This window comes from Bactrocera dorsalis, chromosome 1 (genome assembly GCF_023373825.1).
Source record: "Bactrocera dorsalis isolate Fly_Bdor chromosome 1, ASM2337382v1, whole genome shotgun sequence".
In the NCBI taxonomy this organism is placed as follows: domain Eukaryota; kingdom Metazoa; phylum Arthropoda; class Insecta; order Diptera; family Tephritidae; genus Bactrocera; species Bactrocera dorsalis.
In genome coordinates this window covers 8,090,861-8,114,240 of record NC_064303.1, presented here as the reverse complement: position 1 = coordinate 8,114,240, position 23,380 = coordinate 8,090,861, and the positions used below count along the sequence as shown (strand labels likewise).

Below are 23,380 nucleotides of genomic sequence, written 5' to 3'. Positions count from 1 at the left end.
ATCTCAAATTTGGGAGTACGAAGACTTTTCTGGAAAAAACTGGCAAAAGTTCTTTTTGAGACAAAATAGAATGTGTACGGTCACCTTTTTTTACAAATACTTCTTCTTTGTTGGCGTAGACAACGCTTATGCTATTATACCCGAAAGGATGGAGAAATGCGTAGAAGTTCATATAAATAAAGAAAGTTCTTTGAGAGCCCTTCACTTGGGAGTGGCCGGAAATGATTATTTTACATAAGGTTAAAGTAGCTCCCGACTTCCGACCTTAGACTAAGTATCCTCTAAGTAGCGAAAGACCATTTGAAGGCGAGCTAAAGTGAGAAGGCGAACCATCCCTTCCCACGGTTGTGCGCTGGGCTTGGGATCCACCACGTAAAAAAACGCCTTCAATGAAAAGATCAAAACAGCCTCGGATGAGAATTTCTTGGCAAGAATTTCCCTTTCAAAGCTGTTGTGTTCTTTTTACAAAATCCGTGGACCCCAAAACCAAAAGATGAATATATATAAGCTATTAGATTCCAAATTTGTGAAACGCCAGACTTTCTTGCTAAATTTTCTCCCACCGAAGTCAAAAAAATGTAATCTCCAGTTAATAATCTCCACTGATTATTTACGCTCTTCAAAGACGCTGTAAACACTCAGTTGCTTCAGCGCCATTAAAGCCGAAGCCAAGTCTAAACTGTCAACCGGGAATTGACCAGAAGCAGTGAAGCGTAAAGCTATCAGGCTTTATGCACTGCGGCAACAACAAGTACGAGTAAGGCAAGTGATTTAAGCCAGAAAAAGGCAAAAATAATGCAAGAAAACTGTAAATAAGCAAAAATCAAAGACACACACACACGCACGTACACAAGCATAAACCAGCGCATTGGCCAGTGAGCAATTCATTGCCTTCTTATTTGCTGCACACACGCTGTCTGCATTTTTGTTGTTGTTATTACTGTTGGTAGCTGTGTGCACTGACATTGCAATTGTGCCATCACCGTTAACATCTGATTCCAACTGCGATGCTGGCTGCCGCTGACCGCCGTCGGTGCAGTCAAGCAAAGCGCAACAAGCGGATATACAACGGATTGCTGTTGCTGTTGTTGTTGCATTTGTATTGCTGCAGACAGCTGTGTGTCAGCAATAATGTTAGCAACGCATCATCAACATTTGTCGACAGCAATAAGCATTTACAATGCACATGCAACACACACACATACATATACATGAAAGGCCAGTAGCTGTGCGATTATTTGTGTTATTTGCTCAATCGCATTGTGCTTGCGGAGAAAAATCGCAAATGAGCGCAAATATTCGGTTGCACAAAGTATGCCGTTAGCAGTGTGTGAATGAATTGAGAAATTTCAGGAAAAAAACAGGTACAAATGATACTGCTGATGTGTGTGTGTGTGTGCTGCTTTCAATTTTCCACTCTACTGCTTGTATTGGGAAATTGTTGCTGGTGACCCTCTAGGGAATATGTGTGGTAATATAGTGGTTATAAAGTATTATGAAGTGTTTTTGATATTTTAAAAGTAGTTTACTTGAAGTAAGCAAAGTTATCTGAACTAGTTACATTTGAGTCGAAATGCAAACTAGTTGGTAACTGGTTATTTTTTTTACTAGTTTGAAGAAAACTTTCATTTTTAAAATAAAATATTTAAAATTTACTTAAGTTTGCCATTAAATTACAAATTTTGCAGAATTTTTTTATGGAAAATTTTATTAAAAATATTTAATATAAAATATTTTTGCTTTGAAATTTTAATTTTGATTTTTAAGCGATTATATTTAAAACAACAAAAAAAAAATAAATAAATAAAAAAGTAATACTATCTTTTTTTAAATACATATGTATATGGCAACCCTAAAAATTATAAATAATTTTTTTTAATAAAATTATTTTACTGTTAAATTAAATTTTTTTGACATTTGCAGAAAAAATATTTTGAGAGATGCCACATCTTTCAAAAATATCTTTAAAATTTTAAAATTCAATTTTGTAATACGAACTTTATTTAATTTTAAAATGTTATTTTTAATCCTTAAACTAATTTTAATTAAATTTTTTTTTACATTTGGAGAAAAAATATTTTTAGGGATGCCATATGGTTATAATAAATATATATTATAAAGTGTATTTTTATAGTAAAATATATAAAAGTAAATTAGAAAATAATATCTTAACTAGTTCCAATTAGTCAGAAAAGTAAACTAGTTAATAAGTGGTCCTTTTGTTACTAGTTTAGGGGAAAAATCCGCTTTTAAAGTGCAGCGCATTAAATTTAATTTTTTACAAATATTTTATTAAATAGTATTTTACATATTTATTATTTTTTTGTTTAGGAATTTGATATAGATTTTTAAGCGGTTATTTAAAAAAAGGAAATGATATTTTTTATGGGACGAGGGCCTAAGTCGTCAGTTCATTACTTTTCTATCTGTTAATTTTTTCAGAGGTCATACTTAAATAAAATTAAAAAATTTAATTTTTTTATAACCACATGGCAACCCTAACAATTTAAATAACTTTTTTTTAAATTAAATAATTTTTCAGTAAAGTTAATTTTTTTGACATTTGAAGAAAAAATATTTTTAGAGTTGCCATATGATTATAAAAATATTTTGAAAATTGTGAAATTAAAATTTGTTATATTTTAAAATCAAAATTTTTATCGTGAAATTAGTTAAATTTAAATTTTTTTTTTGAACTAGTCAGGAGATGGTTACATTTTAACTAGTTGAAAATGTATACCATGTCGGACTAGTGAGAAATTTGCCAAATTTAAACTAGTTAAATAAATATAAAAAATAAAAACCAAATATTTTTAGAAAAAACTTAAACAAAAATTGCATAATGTTTAGTTTTGTTTATTGTTTTAAGTGAAAGTAGCATTTTTCAAAAAAAAAGAAGAAAATTTAATATTATAATTAAATGTTAGCACATTGGAATTTTTGTATAAAAAGACTATGTTTATTTCGGAAGTCCATTTATTCCCTGCAAGACTCTTTTATTCCGCTCTCTATATGTACATACATATAAACTTGTATGTTTCTTTATGTCTAAATACGTATGTATTCAAGTTAATTTTTTGCCCAACATTGTAGCAGCAACAGCTGTTGCCAATTTTATTTTGCAATTTACAAAGTTGTTCCTGTTCTCAATTACCAAATGTCGTCCATTTTTGTTTTCTGTTGTTTTGTTCGCTTTTTATGTTTTTTTCTCATTTTTTCTTATGTTTGCAGTTGAAGATTTTGTGCTTCGTGCCTCCATTCTGTTTTGTCTTTTTTTTGTTTTTTGATACACTACAAGAAACACTCGATTTGTGTTTTACAAATTGGTCCTGAAGGATATTGCATTTTTTGGTGAAGGTACTGTTATCGCTGATACGTTGATTATTTCACTTCTAGATATGTGCTATACATATATGTATATATGTACGTTATATATACACATGCAAGTGTTTAATTAGTGCTGAGATACTTTCTGGAAAGTATTATATATAATATTAGAGGACCTGTCCATGCTTCACTGTGGCTGATACATAGATAATACTACTACTGCCATCTATATGATTTCTATTAGTTGAATTATAACTATGAGTTAATGAGATATAGCATTTCTGTGAAGCAACTTGTGTTAGTTTACAAAAAAATGGATCATAGAGCATTTCTTGTGTTAATAAATCATTTTTGGAGGAAAATACTGTTGAATTTGGGCTCAGAGAAATCCATCGATGAAAAGATATTTGCTAAGCTGGAAACAGGCGAAATGAGCACCGAGAACAATGACGCCCTAAAGAGTCGAAAGCTCTCTGCAAAGTGGGTGCAAGTTCATAATCCAAAAAAAAAAAAACAACGAATAACTGATTGTGAGAAGTGTTTGAGTGGTCTCTAAACGGAATAAAGACGAATTTTTGCGTCGGTGATAGAAACATAGCTCCATCATTTCCCACTGGAGTCCAATCGACAGTCATTCTAGTGGACTGCACATGATGAACCGGTAAGTATTTTGAAAATCAAGTAAATTGAAATTATTTTTATTGAGTTCCGTCATCCTTTATTAAACAACTGAAAGGCTGGACTAACAAGGAACACTTTTTCAAAAAGAAATTTTCTTCCACGCTGCTTTAAAGCGATGGATGGCGGTTATCTACAACTCTTCTGCTGACAAATTAATTTTGTGTGTGTTTGTCGCTTATGCGTTTGTAGGCGTGTGTCACCTGTCTTCGCTTTCACTTCCGCTCACCATTGGCCATATTTGCTTTTAATTAACTCAGTAACGTAAATATTGTAGCGCTGCCATTATTTTTAACACAAACAGCCACGAAACAAAGGCAAAACGAGTAGCAAACTACAAGCGCGTATGAAAAACAACAACAGCAATAACCATCATCAATCTTGTCAGTGGCATTTATCGCCGCGTCGTTACTTTATGCTTCGTGTTTCCACATGTAAGTGTGTATGTATGCTTGTGCGGCCGTATGTGTATGTGTGATGGCAATTTCCTGCCGGTAGCGATAATTGCAAGCAATTATTTGTAGATCACACTTGCTAACGCACATATGAGTGTGTATATGTGTGGGTTTAATGCTATATTTCTGGTATGTTTAAGTAGGTATATATGTATAGGTATGTACACATTATATTTAATTTAATTTTTTTTTAATTTTTACTCACCACTATTAAGTTCCACATTTTCGCCGCCTCTGCCACGGTGGTGCAGACTGTGCTGCAGCCGGCTAGTAACATTAATTTTTGTGGTCTATTATAGAGTAGATTGTACATAACGCTAGCGCCCAAGCCGGGTTCACACTGCAATGAGAGAGAGAGAGGGGTGGGTGGAGAACCAATTAGTTGGTTTAAAACATTTCAGCAAAATATACATACGTACATTAACGAAAATTAAGAAAACTAACTTCTCAACTTCTCAGTTGATTATAAAAAAATTCGAAAAAATTCGATAGATTGCTATTTATATTGCTCAATTATTAAACAAAATTAATGTCAAACTAAAACAGATATTTTTCTTCATACTCCTAATGAAGTTCTGCGTTCGAATTCATCATTGAGATCAAAATATTTAATATGGCTCCTTCAAAGCAAAATAGTATTTTTAAAAGAATGGTTTAAAAACGGCGTATCTAATTTAAAGTTATGGTCAAGATTTTAGTTTCACTTGTATTATAAAAATAAGAAGTTCTAACATCTTTTATCAACTGACTGCCACGACTTCTTCTTCTGCTTTATTGGCGTAGACACCGTTTACACGGTTATAGCCGACTTGACGACAGAGTGCCAGTCGTTTTTCCTTTCGTTGTTTGGCACCAATTGAAGATTTCAGCCAGGTCCTTCTCCACCTGGTATTCGCAGCATTCGCCATGACCACAAATCTTCCGCAGAGCCTCTCTCTTGAAAACTCTGAAGGTCGATCCATCACATGTTGTCATCGTCCATTCCTCTTCACCATAAAGCAGGGCGGGAATAATGAGTGCTTATTGAGTTTTGTCTTTGTTCGTCGAGAGAGGACTTTACTTCTCAATTGTCTTCACCGACCGAAAAAACACCTGTTGGCAAGAGGATTTCGAGACGTTGTTGTTGCTGTTAATGCTGGTTCCAAGATAGACGAAGTTATCTACAACTTCGAAGTTCTGACTGCCAACAGTGACTGGGGAACCTAGTCGCGAGTGCAACGACTGTTTTTTTGTTGACAGGAGATATTTATTCTTATTTTCGTTTATTACCTGACCCATTTGCTTCACTTCCTTATCCAGTTTAGAGAAAGCCGAACTAACGAAGCGGTGGTGGAGGCTAATGATATCGGTGCATCGGCGTGCGCCAGTATCTGTACACTCTTGTAGAAGATTGTACCATCTCTATTCAGCTCTGCAGCTTGTATTATTTTCTTTAGCAATAGATTGAAGAAAACACACGATAGAGAGTCGCTTTGATTGAAACCTCGTTTGCTATACAAAGGTTCGAAGAGGTCCTTTTAAATAGCTCGTCCGGCAATCCATCGGCCACCGCCGCTTTGTTGTTCCTCAGATCTTCATGGTCGGGTAGTGGAACGTCCGCACATATGTATATCATCGATTTGGGAATCGGGTTGACCACCGCCACAACTAAATTCCAGCCGAGAGGCAAATGTTTTTCCTGCTTTTTGCAGCAATTGGGGCCATATATCAGCAATAACAAATATTATTTTACAAGGCGTCAATCGTCTCGGTGTTATCTGCGTAGACAGTTGACTTCACGGGATCCCGAAAATCGCACAATCTTGAAGGCCACGTCACAATGTCGCAGTCGCCAAAAGTTTTCTTCAGTAAATTGATTATTTCGTTGGTTGAATGTCGATTCGATAACCATGGAAGGTAACGGATGCAAAGGCGACAACGCATCAAATGGATGAACCAAGTGAATACCAACATATACTTGCATCCGTTACCTTCTATAGCTATCGAATCGGAGGATTTGGCTTTTTCCATCATCTTCAATATTCATACTTCTTAGGGAAGGTCTCGGGACTTGGGACATACACCAAGCGTGACCTAGCAACGGACAGAGGCAAATGACGAAGTTAAGTGTTGTCGATTCAGACCGACCAACGGTTGCAGACACAAAAAAGAGACTTGGTAGATAAAGTTTTGATTTAAAAGTTTGGAAAGAATTCGGTCGGAAGGAATCCAGATTGCACCACATCTCGATAGTCGAAGAAAATTAAGACCTGCTTTGATGTGGTTTTTTGGCTTCGGGTCACCTTTGGCACAATATGAGGCCGATTGATCGTCTATTTCTTTACCGTAAGCATAGATGCAAGACTCATCGCTAGTAATAAAATGTTTCATGAGTCCCGGATATTTAGAAGGCATTGTTTCACAGAAATTTACGCGACGCTGTTTTTCGAAAATGTTCAGTGATTTTGGAACTAATCGTGCTTTCACATTTTTTGAAGCTAAATGGTCTTTCAAAATGGTCTTCATTGATCCATTGATTATTGACGTGATGATCATCAGTTGTCGTTGATGGCCGTCTTGGATGTGGTTCGTCGTCAACGCGTTCTCGATACTTTTTGAATAATTTGTACCAATCAAAAACACTTGCTCCCGACAAACAAGTATCACCGGAGGCCTTTTCCAACATTCTGAACGTTGTTATTTTTTCAATTTTAAATTTTGTGTTTTATAAATATATCATATGTATGTACATCAAAAATCTCTTTTTACAATCCTCAACAAAAATCAATAATTTTCGTCCGTACTCTAATCGTGCAATCATTTTTCATCCAAAAATTAATTTAAGCCAATACAGAGAACAACAACACAACAACTGTGCACAAATAATCGTCGGCAACTCGACATTCATATTCGCACATTAAACTAAATGGCCAGTCGGCGTGTTGACAGACATTTAAAGTGCGCAATTTTCATGAATATTTCTATAATAACCGTTAGCAGCGCTAATATGCCCATTTAAAACTGTTATACGAAACTGGCAATTTGCCGCAACAACAACAAAAGCAACAAGCAAAGCAAAACAAGAAATAGGCGAGCATAAAAATTTGCTGAAAATGTGGCAAGCCCAAAAACAAAACCAAAACCAACAAAAAAATAGAAATTAAAAAAATAAATAAAAACAAAGCTAGCGAAAGAGCGGATAAACCGAAAGCGGAAAAGTAAAATAAATAAATGCCGTTAAAAATGGCTACACTGCATGTGTGTGTCTGCATGTTGCATGAAATTAGCACATAACAGGCTAAGTGTTGCTGTTATTGTTATTGTTGTACTTTTTGCACAAAACTTTGCAGTTTTGCTTTAGTCACTCTTGTTGTTGCATATTTGCATGCAAGTGGCAATTTTTCACACATTTAATGTGGCATGCCACTTGCGTGTTGCAACACACAAAGGCGACAAGTTTGCACCAAACGCCACATACTTTAGTTAAAGAGCTGAGCTTTAAGTGCAGGCGACTTTCAAATTGCTGGAATTGCGGTGATTTGTGTTAAATCAAATTGAATGGAGCGGAGTACTTGTGTTTGCCGTGTCCAGCGTGTGGCACGCGAAGGTAACTGGGTTGTCAAGTGAGAAATGGTTGAAATTTTGATTTATCAGTTGATAGGTTGTTTTTGTTGTTGTATTATAATATTATTTAGCTTGAAGTTGTGCTATGGTTGTTGTAAATACTTCAGGCTCAATGAGATAATTCACTAAATGAATACTATGCTGTGCGACGGCTTTATTTACCGTTTATTTACCGTCCTACTGCCTATTTCTCTTCTTCAATTCACATACCGTTGAAGATATCGAAAACGAAGGCACAAATTGTGCCTTTAAGGTACATCAATTTATGTTCATATGTTGTTGAAATCGGACAGTGACTTTTCAAGACCACATATCGTCACTTAAAATATAAAATAACGTAAAATCACTTTTCATAAATTTACAGGCAAAGGAAAAACGATATAATAGAAAGCAGTCATACTATTGAAACAAAATTTGAGTTTTGGTTATAAACTGGTTATATATTGGTTATATTATGGTTATATATTGGCTATATTTCGATACAATAGAAAGCAGTCATATTGAAACAAAATTTGAGTTTTGGTTATAAACTGATTATATATTGGTTATATTATGGTTATATATTGGCTATATCTCGATATAATAGAAAGCAGTCATATTGAAACAAAATTTGAGTTTTGGTTATAAACTGGTTATATATTGGTAAATATTATGGTTATATATCGACTATATCTCGATATAATAAAGGCAGTCATATGAATCAAAATTTGTGTTATGGTTATAAACTGGTTATATATTGGTTATATTATGGTTATATATTGACCATATTTCGATATAATAGAAACAAGTCATATTGAAACAAAATTTGAGTTTTGGTTATAAACTGGTTATATATCGGTTATGTTATGGTTAAATATTGGCTATATCTCGATATAATAGAAAGCAGTCATATTGAAACAAAATTTGAGTTTTGGTTATAAACTGGTTATATATTGGTTATGTTATGGTTATAAACTGGTTATATATTGGTTATAGTGACAGCGGAAGCTGAAAGTTTTATGCTACATATATGAAATAAGATATAGTGAATCGCAAGCAATAAACAACTTAATTTAGATATTTCTAATTATGCGTTGTTTGCATTCTATGTGACGATATACTGAATATATGGACCCCAGTGCATACAGTAGATTCTTTACCAAAAATATATGTCACCTGTGAGGTATCTTAATGAAACTTGGAGAGCATCTTTTTGCCAACAAATTGATAATAACGAGTAAATACTATCTCTAACCAGAGTATACCCGATATCCTTAAGCCGAGTATAACCGATATTGTCCCAGTTAACTTAAACCGATTGTCGCCAATTTCATTCTTCAAAAGGTCCAATAATGCTATGTAATAGTCGCCGTTGATAGTCATTTTTAAGGTAGTCAATCAAAATTATTCCCTGCGCATCCCAAAATACAGATTCTATAACCATGCCAGCCGACCGTCGATAATGGGTAGGGAGAAGCACTGACTCCTCGACATGCGCCATGCTATTGGAATTTATCAATTTTCTGGGGCTAGGTGAGACGTTATAACTTAGGAGAAGGCTAAACAGAGGCTAGGTCGCGGTACAATCTTCATTTACGTATCTAAGCTAATAGGTGGTGCTTCACCGTCTTCCTCTTGTCAACTTTCCTGCACTTTCTTCATCTATGCCATCTAAGAAGGTTGTGAATTGTCAACAGGGCAACCACCGTCCGGCAGGCTTTTCGAGACCGTGTGAGTAAAAATCGTGTTTTTCTTCTGCTCCCTTGCGCAGGATTTGGCGATTCTGTCTGTCCTTAAGGCATTTAATCTCACACTGATCTGTCTGTCAGCTGTTTCGAAAACTTCATTCTGAGTCATTTTAAAAGGCTTTTGTATTTCTTGTAGCTATTCGGCAGCTAAGTTGATAGCACTTTTAACACTCTCATTTTGTTTCCTGGAACCAGTATATATGCAGTCGTTTTCAGGCAACCACTACAACTACTGCCTCCTTGCTTCTATGGACATTCTCTGAGGTCTCACTATCTCCATACATACACCATGAGACACCATTGCATTACGAAAAAGTTTCGCTTTGGTGCGATTTATGCGTCGGCGGCGTCATTGGGCCGTACTCCTTCCGTGTTTATCAAGACCGGCACGTTACTGTAGTGCGATCGACTTCTTCTAGTAGCAATTATGTATTTTACTAAATAGCTCAGCTATGTATCTACAAATACTTTTAATATTACCTTTAATGAACTTTGTTTTTAATTACTGAAATAAGAATTCCTCTAAATCTACAATTTTGCGAAATGAGAACAAAGAGCGCATTACTTCAACCAAATTGTCAACCACAAAATATTTTCGCTCCGTAAACACTTTATCATGACTAAAATTCCACACCACCACTCATCTAACTCAGTGTAGGTCTAGGTCAGTCGCGCCTTTGCCAACATATACTAACACCCACACAAACAGCCACACAGCTGACGAGAAGGCCACCGCATATCGCACATAAAACACACTGAGTAATGAGCAGCGAAGTAATAAAGTGCAAACATAAAGCAAATCGTGCAACAAAGTAGCTTTCACTATTATTTAAAGTGTAGTAGATGTCGGCGCTTATGTAAGAACGCTATGCAAATTAGTTGGCACGAAGGTGAAAGCCACGAAGTTGGCGCGCGAGGACATGGCAACAGTTGTGCAAAGTAAATGAATGCGAAGACGAAGGCAAAGGCGAAGGTTGCGTTTAACCGCCGAAGAGGTGGGGAGAATTGAGTGCTGTAAAGTGCTTCAGCCGCTGTGAGAAGGTGAGTTTTTTTAGTTTTTATACCCTGTATAGGAAATATTAAGGTAGTCATTGAGTTTGAGATAGGCAGACCTCATAAAGTGTATATAATATATGTATGTATATGTAAGTGATCAGCGTGACGTGGCTCTCTGTCATTCAATTTTTGAGATATCGATCTGAAATTATGTATACATCCATTTTAGATCAAGGAGCTGCTTGCTTTTAGAAATCGCTGATATCGGAGCGCTATTACTGTACAAACTGAATGAACCAAAACTAGTCGTTGTAGGGAAAACTTTTTTATTTGAAGAGATATCTGTCCTTGTACGGAAAACTTTTTTTCTTTTAGGAGATATCTTCACATAATTTGGCATGCATTTTTCTCTTTCACAAAGTTAAAATTTCCGAAGAAATTGTTGAGATCGGATCATTATAGCATATAGCTGCCATACAAACTGATCCATCAAAATTAAGTCCTTGTAGGAAAAACTTTTTCATTTGAAGAGATATCTTCGCAAAATTTGGCATGGATTATTTTCTAAAGCAGTTTTACAATCTCCGAATATATGGTTTATATCGGAATACTACAGCATATAGCTGCCATACAAACTGATTGTTCCAAACCAATTCGTTGTAGGGAAAATTTTTTCTTTTTAGAAGATATCTGCCCAAAATTTGACATGTCTTATTGCCTAAGATCACGTTACAATTTCCGATCAAATTGCTGAGATCGGATCACCATAGCATATAGCTGCCATACAAATCCACTGATTAATATTAAGGCAATTGACTTTTATGCTCTTTTTCTTATAAGAAATGCACCTGTAAAGGCCATTATAGTTTCGGTCGAAGCTCATAACACCTTTTGCATTGTTTTATTTTTCTTTTTTCCATTTTGCTTATTTATTTTGTGGCTAAAATAGTGGAGCGCGCCATAAAGTAGGAAGTCATTTGCGTTTCGACGCCCAAAAGTTGGACGCGCATGCAATTTCCTCACCACAATAACAACAATAATAACAGTAGTAGTAACAAATAACGGTACACGTAAAAATACCAAAGGCCCCAACGGTGTCGGAAACAACGGCATTACCTGCACGAGTATGTTTGTATGTAGTAGCGCAAACCAAATGGTGTGGCATACTACTGGGCGCTACTAAAAATGCTAATAAGCACAAAAGCCAAAACGCTTGTAAGCCAATGCGCACACACACACAGCGACTGGGAGCAAGGGCAGAGTAAAGTCAAAGGTGTTGTCTGCGCGGAATTGGCCCCTTGGCTAGCTGACATGGCGCTAATGTGCCAAATATTACCAACGGCGTTATTACAGCTGCATATACATACATATATGTGAGTTGTTGTTGTTGTTATAGCGTTTTACTATTTTTTGTATTTTCTTCGTGTTTACTGCAACTTGTTGTTGTTATGGTGGCTATGCCGCTTTGCTAGCTGCCATTTTCTATGTATGTGTTGGTTTCTGTGTGCATGTATTTGTATATATGTGTGTGTGTGAGTGTGATCAAGTTTATGTTCGCTTGCTTGCGCCTTTCCGTTGCCGCATTTCATAAACAATTTTTTACGCTTTTGAAGGCTTTGAGCAGCGCGTTGACTTTGACGCCTAAATGTATGCAGCGTAATGGTGCTCTACTCTCTAGAGCAATGACTGTAGAAAAGTGTTTACGGTAACAAGTATGCGGTGTTGGCGAAACGAAGTGACCACCAACTGTGTCTGCATTCATTTACATATATACATTACAACAACACTTAAGTACATAACCATAAACAAATACACACACTTCCATGCACTTTGGCGCACACAAAATTACAGCCTTTGGCATATGACGTGACGTAATACTCGCATTACTGCCAACAACAGGTAACGCCATAAAAGAGCAACAACTGGCGACATCCACACGCACTCATACACTCATACGAGCGCGCACTCTCACATACAAGTGGTGTTTATTATTGCCACCGCTATCGCTGTTGCTGTTGTAATCATCATCAAAGTATATGACCATGACCATAACCACGACAATGTTGGCCCATATGACGCCAACAATAACGGTAGTTTTATTGTAGCGGACAAAACGCTCTTAAATGTGTATGTATGTGTGTCGTTTTTAAGGCAAATGTGAAATTGGAAATAGTGTGTTGAACGTAATTTTGTGTTTTTTTTAGTTTGGTTTATTGCCTTAAAAGATGTTGAATTTTGGAATCGATTTTGTGTTTTTGATATGCTTCCTCATTTTTTTTAATATTCTTCAATTAAGACGTGGGTTAGTTTAAAAGGAAATGATAATAAAGCTAGGCAGAAATATTGCGTCTATAAATAATAATGTATGTTTGTATAAAGTAATTAAAATAAACGCAATGAATATAGTTATATAATTTAAAGAAATGTGGCAACAGTGCTTAATCCCGAAACATTAAAAAGGAAAAAAGTACACTCCTCCAAAAAGTCCCAAAAAATACATTAAATACTTCAAATTATAAGGTAGCTGATATAAATACATTGTGTTAAAGAAAATTGGCAACAGTGCTTTTAGGAAAAGTAAAAAGGAATCAAAAGTGGTATACAAACAATAGTATTATTTAAAGTATTGCCCATCTGAAGCTGTAACGCTTTAGCGTCTACAAATTTGTGAAATTGTAACAAAAAAAAAATACGAAACTACTAAGTATTAGTGAAGCCAATTTTTCATTTTTCCCTGTTCTTATGTGAACCATATTTCATTGAGGACGTTCTGCAGCTACCGGACAACGTGTTAGTCAGAAGGGACAAGGTTCGAGATGTACAGCGAATGAAATAAAATTCTGAAGCGCTATTGTTAAAACAGTTGTTAACCGATCTTTTAAAATACAGCTGAGCATTGTCATGATAGAAAAATCTTGCCGCGTGTCTAGTCGCAATTTTTTCTGCAATCGCTCGCTTCAATTTAATGAACTTTTGTCAGTGTGATCGTCATTATTGATATCAGCCAGTTTGAGAAGCTCAAAATACAGTATGCCCTTCTAATTCCAATAAATATAGACGTTTACCTTTGAATAATGAATATTCTGCTGTTGATTTTGCTGGTTGAACAGGTTTCAAATATTGCGTTTTTTATTTGTCGTAATGAAGCCATTTTTCAACAGCCGACACAGAAAATTACATGAAATGATCGACTTTTTCATCACTCGACAAATATTTAAGCTCTGCATTACTATTGAAAATGGATTGGTTTTAAATTCGAACCACTCACCAGTATAATTAATTCTAAATGGCCATCTAAAAGTAATTGACATACCTGCTTATCTTTCTAATAGACATATGGATTGGGAGGATTTCAAAGCTGTGCTCGACAAAAGTATTGATTGATATTGGATATAGTTCATACATTTTCGAAAATTTAAATCTCAACATTCCAGAATCTGTCAAATTCATCGAATAACAAGCATAATAGAAAATGCGATGGAAGAAAAGCACATTTGCCCAGCTGTTTGACTTGACTTAACCCGCGTTCGATAGAGTAGGGCACCATGAGTTGCTACATACGTAAGTTAAGACTTTTTTTTCCACAGTATCTAACTGACCTAAATGCCTTTAACCTGAGCAATCGCTACTTCATAATCAAGCACGGACAATTATATACTACGTTACTGCCAATAAAAGCAGCTACACCCCAAGAAAGTGTCCTGAGACCACTCTTATACATGTTGCTTACTAGCGACATGCCTATCATATTTTCTTTCTATATTTTATCCATATTTTTTCAATTTATTGCAAAGTCTTTTAAAACTTCAATAACCACTTTTTTTATCCGCGAAATGTAGGCAACACTACCTGTTATTTATACACCAACACTCATTAAACTCCCATTGAGCAAACAATTATTGAATTTCCCACTTAAAGTGCTATTGTTATTGTTATTGATCGAACAAGTGCTCTCAATGTATCGGCTGTATCTGTGCTTTAAGCGCAATCCACTCGAATACAAATTTGTATATGCAAATTGTCACAGTTAAAGGCTTAACAGAAACTTTTCTGAACGAACCTCTAGGAAAGTTGTTGCTTCCGGTTAAGTGGACTATACTTTAATGCTGAACTATTTAATTGAACAGACCGAAACCCAAATCATCGTCTTCCGTTGACTCCGACAGTAATAGTCATTTATATATGGATGTTTTCGCATAATATTGTTTTTAAATTTTTTTTTTTATTTTTTATTGATAGTATTTATGGGAAATTTTATAGAAATTCATCTTTCATATAAACCTTAAAGGAATTGATGTAATAATTTTGGAGATATAACATATTGTAAAGAGACAAAGGCAACGGACAAGCAGTCAGCTGAAATTATTTCTGACACGGAAAAGAGAATTTGACATTTCCGAAGGCTAGTTATATTGACTGACAAATTTTCAAGAGTTTGCCAAAGAAAAAAAGTATTTTCTTATATTTCTTTAAATATTTCTATACTTTTTCCACAACAGGGATGATCTTGGCGTATACATAACTAAATTTACTAAATTTTTTTTGGAACTGATATATTTTTTTTTTTTTAGGGAACACCATTCATACTATCCTTGCATTTGCGTGCCAGCGCTTAAATATTTCGTTAATTTAATTTCATTATTTAAATTTGTGCCAACTCGCAGCGTGCATGTTCTCAGCTAATTTCTTGAATTTGTTAAAATATTTACATTTTATTGCGCAATTACCGTAATTACAAAAAATGTATACTATAGGGTGATTTTTTAAGAGCTTGATAACTTTTTAAAAAAAAAAAACGCATAAAATTTGCAAAATCTCATCGGTTCTTTATTTGAAACGTTAGATTGGTTCATGACATTTACTTTTTGAAGATAATTTCATTTAAATGTTGACCGCGGCTGCGTCTTAGGTGGTCCATTCGAAAAGTCCAATTTTGGGCAACTTTTTCGAGCATTTCGGCCGGAATAGCCCGAATTTCTTCGGAAATGTTGTCTTCCAAAGCTGGAATAGTTGCTGGCTTATTTCTGTAGACTTTAGACTTGACGTAGCCCCACAAAAAATAGTCTAAATTCGTTAAATCGCATGATCTTGGTGGCCAACTTACGGGTCCATTTCTTGAGATGAATTGTTGTCCGAAGTTTTCCCTCAAAATGGCCATAGAATCGCGAGCTGTGTGGCATGTAACGCCATCTTGTTGAAACCACATGTCAACCAAGTTCAGTTCTTCCATTTTTGGCAACAAAAAGTTTGTTAGCATCGAACGATAGCGATCGCCATTCACCGTAACGTTGCGTCCAACAGCATCTTTGAAAAAATACGGTCCAATGATTCCACCAGCGTACAAACCACACCAAACAGTGCATTTTTCGGGATGCATGGGCAGTTCTTGAACGGCTTCTGGTTGCTCTTCACCCCAAATGCGGCAATTTTGCTTATTTACGTAGCCATTCAACCAGAAATGAGCCTCATCGCTGAACAAAATTTGTCGATAAAAAAGCGGATTTTCGAACATTTCGACATTTCGAACCGAACACTGATTTTGGTAATAAAATTCAATGATTTGCAAGCGTTGCGTTGTTCATGATGAAATGTCAAAGCATACTGAGCATCTTTCTCTTTGACACCATGTCTGAAATCCCACGTGATCTGTCAAATACTAATGCATGAAAATCCTAACCTCAAAAAAATCACCCGTTATTATACATATTTACAATTACTTGAGTGCCGCTATCAAACATTTAAATACAAGTTCTTGTATGCTTGAAGCTTGCCACTTGCATGTTATTACTAAATTCTGTACCCTTAAGAGCATTAGCTTAACAAAAGAGGCGTGTCGGTGTAAGTATTGTAAAAAAGCTACTAAGTGAGTGGCCTAGACCGGCTATATACATACATATGTGTCACGCAAACATACTGAGACTAGCCGGCTAGAAGGTTTACATATGTGAATATTGTAACTACAAGAACAAAAAATTACTTCGATTATTTTTATTTTGACCTTTCGATTAGGTTAAAAGGTCGATCTAAAAAGGAATCTCATTTGATCAGCTGAAAACGCTGCTCCCTTGAGAAATACGAAGTACTATCGAAATACTAGTAGCTAACTTCACCTAGCGAGATTGTGCGCAGGATTTGGTACCCGCCACGTCGAAACCACTCCCAATGAAAAGGAAACATTAGCCTGGGTTGAAAGACCTCACTTTTGATGACAACCACAGTAAACGTATTAAGGACTACGATTTAAGGGCACGCACTTACAATATCCGGTCCCTCAATTAGTAAGGTGCCGCTGTACAGCTGGTTGATGTCAACGTAGAAGTAAAGGCCGACATCATCGCCGTCAGTGAAATGCGATGGACGGGAAAAGGACTGAGGTGCGTAGGTCCTTCTAGCATTTACCACAGTGGCTATATAAAGGAGGGCAAATTCGGTGTGGCATTCGTGGTGGGAGAGAGATTCCAACGCAGTAAAGAAGAAAAGGATATTCGAAAAGACTATTAAAAAAGAAAAAGTTTGAACTTGCCCCAAATTTTTAAGAGGACTAATATCAATTCGGCATATGACACCAGGTTGGTCTATATTCGCTAAACAGCTGGTACGTGTTCAACGAGCGGATCTTATTGGCATAAGCGGTGCACCACGTGTGATAACAATGACAATACTTATTGCTATTATACATTTCGCACCCGTCGATTTAGCCGGCAAATGCATTGCTGCCAAGGTTCCTATCAGATTTCGGAAAGCCAGGCACATTAAGAGTCACAAAGTGGAATTTTCCGAAACTCTCCTCTCGCACTTCGCGGAACCAACCCCTAGCGATCTCTTCTCTGCACACATACCTCCGAGCGATATGTGGATAGAACGGAGTCGCTGTAGAAGAGGCGCAGTGAGTTTTTTCACGGAAGGATTTGAATACAAGGGGATGATTGGAGGCGGAGTCTTCTGCCGGGAGCTCTCAAACAACTCTTGTTTCAGACTTCCAGCCTCTGTAGTGACTTTCAAGCAGAAGTGGCAGCTCTTCAGGTAGCAGCAGACGTACTTCAACGAAGTGCAGCCTCTTTTAGGGAGGTATTTATCGACTTCAAGAGCACAGCTGCTATACAGGCTTTGGGCTGACTGACAAGGGATGAAGCTATTTCCTTATTAAACTTGTCTGGGTGTCAGTTCAAGCAGGTGCTCACCTATCGTTGTGCACTCGGCCGCTGGATCTATGGGCTCAGCACTTGTGAGACTGCGAGAGACTTCTGGTACAGAGTAAAACGTAAATGATTCATATTAACAAGGTTCACATGGCCACAAAGTTATGTGATCTACTTGGATATTGTGTCTAAAAGTTTTGAGGATGCAACTTGTTGAAGTTCCTAGGAAGAAAATAAGGGGGAAACATCGGGACATTTTCTCCTTCACTGTCCAGCTTTCGCCAGACTAAGGTTGATCATTTTGACTACTATACTGCAGATCTTGATATCTTCAAGAGCTTCAAGTCCACTTTGTTCTCTCTCTATCTATTCGACAACGTTTCAAAGCGGCTTTTTCTTCTCTTTATTATTATTCGATGAATTCTGGTCGTATACTAGATATATGTACTAGATTTTCTCATATATCGTGCTATGACGCATATTTCAATTACAGTTAATTTATTCAAAAATCATGCCATCCCAGCTGATTATTACATACATCAAAATTAAGTACACCGAAGCAATGCAAATATTAACGAGCATAACCGAAAACCCAACTAAGAAATACGAGCGGAATGTCAGCTTATACAAGTGCTTATTCGCCACACCGGCCGTTACAATATTCGCTGAAGCGCCAATCAACGAACCGTTCCCGCCAAAAGCAGCACCCATCACCAGCGCCCACACGAGTGGACCCAACGGCAAGGCCAAAGGTTTAATTTGTGCTATGGACACGACAATGCGCACCATCATCTGCGTAACCGGATTATTGTTGAGAAAGCACGAAGCAAACGCGGTAACCCATAAGATGAGCAACAGCGCCACCAATAGTTGAAAATCGTGTGGCGTACTCTTGATAGCTTTGATAATATTCTCGCCGATCAAGTCTTCAAAGCCCAAACGCGAAAGCACTTCGATCAAAACGAAAAACGACGACAGAAACATCAATGTCGACCATTCGATGCGACATAAAAGACCCTCATAATCATTAATGTCGGCCAAGATGAGCAGCAGTATGGCGCCGAGCAGCGCCGTCCAAGAGAAACCGATAACATTGAAGAAATCAAATGAACGCAACATGAAAATCGACACGATGAATATCAGGACGATGGCGCATTTAATCAACAAAATCTTATCGATTACACCGTGATGCTTCTTCAACTCGGCCAGTGTGTGCTCATAACGAAGTGGATCAGGCTTGGGCTTTTTATAGTTGCCCTTACCAGCCGCACGCATCTTGTCAACCGCACGATTGATAACACCACGCAGCTTACGATCGTCAGCCAAAAAACTACCGATCGCCGACGAGGCACGTTCCCAACGCTTTATGCCACGATTGACTACGTCCTGCTGTATGGTCTGCGATTCATGGTCGAGTAGCTTGGAATGTTCCGTATAGAAACGCAATTGGAAATATGTCTGCAGCAACACTAGAAACGTGCACGGCGCCATATTCAGCACGAATACGCCGAAAGTGATGCCGTGATCTTGCAAAAAACTATTGGTGGTAATAATAACATTCGGTGGACTGCCGAGTGGCGTAAAAGCGGCGCCCACATTCGCACATATCATCAAATAGATGAGCACCGAAACCGGATTCATGCCGGAAACTTCACACAACTTAATCGTAATCGGTGATGAGAGCAACATCGTTGTGCTGTTATTGAGAAAGGCTGACACCAAACTAATGAAGAAGCACAAATTCATGATCAAACGATAAACGCTACCCTTCGATATCTGATAAGCGTAGACGGCGATAAAATCGAACATGCCCGCATCGGATATGATCGCTACAATGATCATCATGCTGAAGAGCAATGCCAACATCGGCATATCGATCCATTCGAGTATGGTATCGAAGCTCGGTTTCGGATTCAATATAGAGAGTATGGCCAAAGCGAATGTGGAGCATATTAACGATGACAGCGTCGGATTGGTTATTTCGAAAATGAAGAGTCCGTAAAGTAGTACGAGTACGAGTAGCGCAAAAAGTAGACCCTTCTCTGTGGGCACCGGTAGCGAGTCGTAATTATACTTGATCGTTACGGTTTCATTGATATCGGTGTGCGCATTTAAAAACATGCGTGTATAATTATCTTTCGAAACATTTTTCCATAAACTTAGCAAAGCCAGACGTTCGCGTGGTTTGATCATGTCGATTTCCATGCTTGTATCCAAATATTCGCGCCACAAGTCGGCAATGTTCACCGTTATAATCTCTGTCATATTCTCATCGTAAAATGTACGCACCGCTTGTATGAAGACGAAATTCGCTTCGCTCTCCCTACCCGCATAGATCAGTTCACCATCTTCGAGAAAGGGTCCCTTGATAGACATTGATATTGCCGTGGCCGTTATAGCGGGCACATTAATTACTACCCGCTCGCCCGCATGTAGTGAGACTAATGTCGGATTACGCGGTAAATCTCTGTAGATAATAAATTGCACGGTGAACATCAACCAAACTAAGGTGAGTCCAATTGGTTTTAACCATGCACGCTTCACTTGTATAATATCTTCAATATGCAATTCTGGGTGCTCCTGTTCATGTTCGGGTTTCTTCATCATCCCTTCGAATTGTCGCAATACCGCCTTTTGTGCTGATGTCAAATGTATGTCCTCTTCAATTATCTTATCTACATTACTTGTGGTTGCCAGCAGACTCACAGTTCTCTTCGACTTTACACTATCTGTGCGTCGTGCCGGTGGCGCTTCTATATCGTCTGGCTGCAGCTGCTTTTCTGCGGACAACGGTAATATTCGAGAGATAGTTCTCTCGGAAGGCGCTGGCGTCGGCAGCCTTGATCTTTCACCCTCTACTTCAATTTTTTCGTGATCAGGCGGCGCTGCGTTGACAAAACTTGCTGTTTCTGTAGGTTCTATGGCAATCGACACATCCGATTCCACTGGTGTGACTTTCATGGTGTGTGGTTTAACGATTTCTTCAAATACTATTGGTGTATCTGCTGGCGACGCTTCTGATTCCACTGGTGTGATTTTCATGGTTTGTGGTTTAACAATTTCTTCAAATAATATTGGCATCTCTGCTGCTTGGGGTGGATTGTATTCTGGGTTTTGATTTTCTTCGGGGTTTTGATTGTTTTCTTGTCTTTGAGTGATCTCCGTGTTTGGATTGTCATCAGGATTTTGATTGTTTTCAGGATTTTGCTTGTTCTCCGTGTCTTGATTGCTTTCTGTGGTCTGATAGTTCCCCGGGTTTTCACCGCTTTCTGTCGTCTGATTATTGTCCTCATCTCTACTGGCAATTTCGTTGGTTGTTTCTTCTCTCACCGCTGGTTTGGGTTGATTTGTGTCTGGATTCTGATTATTTTCGTCAGCCATGTTAGTTTTTTGCTGCTATGATTTGCTGCCAGCTTACAAATTATTCACAGTAATATTTTCTTCAAATTGTAAGAAAGTTTTTTTTACAAATGTAGTTGAAGACAGATAGATCCAGAGTAGATAAGATGCTCAAAATATTCTTAAAGTTTCGAAGTAAAAGTTTTCGGTTTTGCTGATATGACCAGATAGAGGAAGGCCCGGAGTTGTGGCCCACTTGAACTTTGTTCATGGAAAGAAAGTCAGTAATTTGGATTATTTTTCTTGAATAGCAACTTCCTTCAGCTAGTTGATGTCCACTTCGACCCTCGAAGAGATCAGAGGTTTTGAAAAAGGAAACAATTTATTTTTTAGATTACAGTTTGTGGTTTAGGAGAATCTTTGAGCAGTAAGATTTCAGACCTTAGGAACTAGTTGGAATCAGGCTTGGTGTCACAGAAAACTAAATTGGCAATGCAACCAATAAAAAGAGATTTGTGGCAATTTAAATATTGAATGAGAGTACCAATGAAGAAAACTATGTATTCGCCGATGGAACAAAGCGCGAATTAGAAACAAGGGAGGACTGCTTCTGTATTAATATATACACAGAAGGTGCATAGCTTTAAAAGAAATGACTACACTTCAGTCCTTCAGGCCGAAATTGTTGGCATGAAAGAAGGTGCCAAGTGAGCTTCTGCTGTAAACAGCAAGTTCATTGACATTGGGATGGCCAAGCGGCAATTAAGAATATCTGCAGTGCCTATGCTAAGTCTCACCAGATTCAGTTATATAAGAAGGCGAATACAAGATTCTTGGGGAAACTCGGTGAAAATCATTTACATCAAAGTCATATAGGTACCTACGCAGGACTGGAGAGTAATAAGACTGGAGAGACTCATATCGGCAAGCACTGATACTGCGGAGTTCAACGGTCCTCTCAGCAAAACCAAGGCAGCCATAAGCTATGGGTTTGAAAGAGTAGTCCTTAATGTACTCCTGACGAATGCCAGAGTTGATGGCGCCCAAGTTGCAAATGCTATGGGTAAGGCGGACGTGGATGGTAGTGGTCAAACGGTCATGGATAACGATCCGAGTTCCTCGGACGTACTGTGTTCTGGGGTGGTTCGTCAATCGGTGACTCCGTCTTCAGCCTAGAACAACTGTTTGATGAGGTGCTGGTCGAATAAGACATAACCGCTGAACTAGCGCTTCTGGAAGAGAGTTTGAAAGATGAAATTCCTACAGATTAACCTCCTACACGCGAAGGCGGCCTCCGCCAGTTTACTGCTTCATCTAGAGCAAGACGGAGCCGATGTAGTCCTGATCTAGGGACCGTGGCTAACTAGTAACGGGATCTCTGGATTGAGAACGAAGAGCCATAAGCTACTGGTGACCAATGATGCAGGTAGAAACAGAGCCTGTATGATAATCCAAAATGAATTAACAGTATTTCTTTCACTCGATTTCAGCAACACTGACGTAGTGACGGAAAAACTGGAGTGTAATGCCGGAGATGTCTGACTAATTTGTGTACATGCCGCGCGACGGTAGGGTGGAATCGGTTCTTTTATTGTTGAGGAAGACCTTGGCTAAAGCGTCAACAAGAGGAACCGGCGTCGTCATCGGTTCCGACGCCAACTCGCGATATTCAATCTGGGGTAGCTCGGAGACTAATAATAGAGGTGAGGCGCTCTTTTATTTCATTGTTAGCGAAAATCTTTTCATCTGTGAAAGAGAAACTCTCCTACTTTTGTGACTGTAGGCTAGGAGGAGGTTTTTGACCTTAATTTGGCCTCATAAGGGTGGTCCCGTTGATCTCAAACTGGATAAAGAGAACATCTTCTCTTCCAACGACGAACTGAAAGGCAGAAACTGCTTGTGGAACTGTGATCATTTCTTCAGAATTTTTTTCGAGTAAAGACGCAGAAGCTTAATTCGAGAGTTTCTTCGAAGCACATCAACAATTTTGGACCAATAATATTTTATTTACACACACAAATTAATCAACAATAATTACGCAAAAACACTCACTCATACTTCGGCGGATCGTGCCACTCGAAAATCACATGACAAAAAATTAAATACAACGAAGTTA

At 37.6% G+C, this 23,380-nt stretch overlaps 2 protein-coding genes across 4 annotated transcripts in view; both read right to left on the bottom strand.

The window, feature by feature from the left end:
• The window catches only part of LOC105221829 (gamma-aminobutyric acid type B receptor subunit 1), a 394,872-nt gene that overhangs the window by 115,638 nt on the left and 255,854 nt on the right, over positions 1-23,380 (bottom strand). For all 3 annotated transcript variants that reach the window (XR_007422804.1, XM_049457025.1, XM_049457029.1), the window contains exon 3: positions 4,666-4,800. Coding sequence is in view for 2 of the 3 variants with exons in the window: in XM_049457025.1 (XP_049312982.1) it covers positions 4,666-4,800 (135 nt within the window). In the remaining variant the exon portion in view is untranslated. The remainder of the gene's footprint in view (positions 1-4,665; positions 4,801-23,380) is intronic.
• On the bottom strand, positions 18,348-21,999 carry LOC109579236 (P protein). The gene has a single exon (XM_019988846.2). It carries the CDS (start codon positions 21,304-21,306, stop codon positions 18,424-18,426), a length of 2,883 nt encoding a protein of 960 aa, XP_019844405.2. The 5' UTR covers positions 21,307-21,999; the 3' UTR covers positions 18,348-18,423.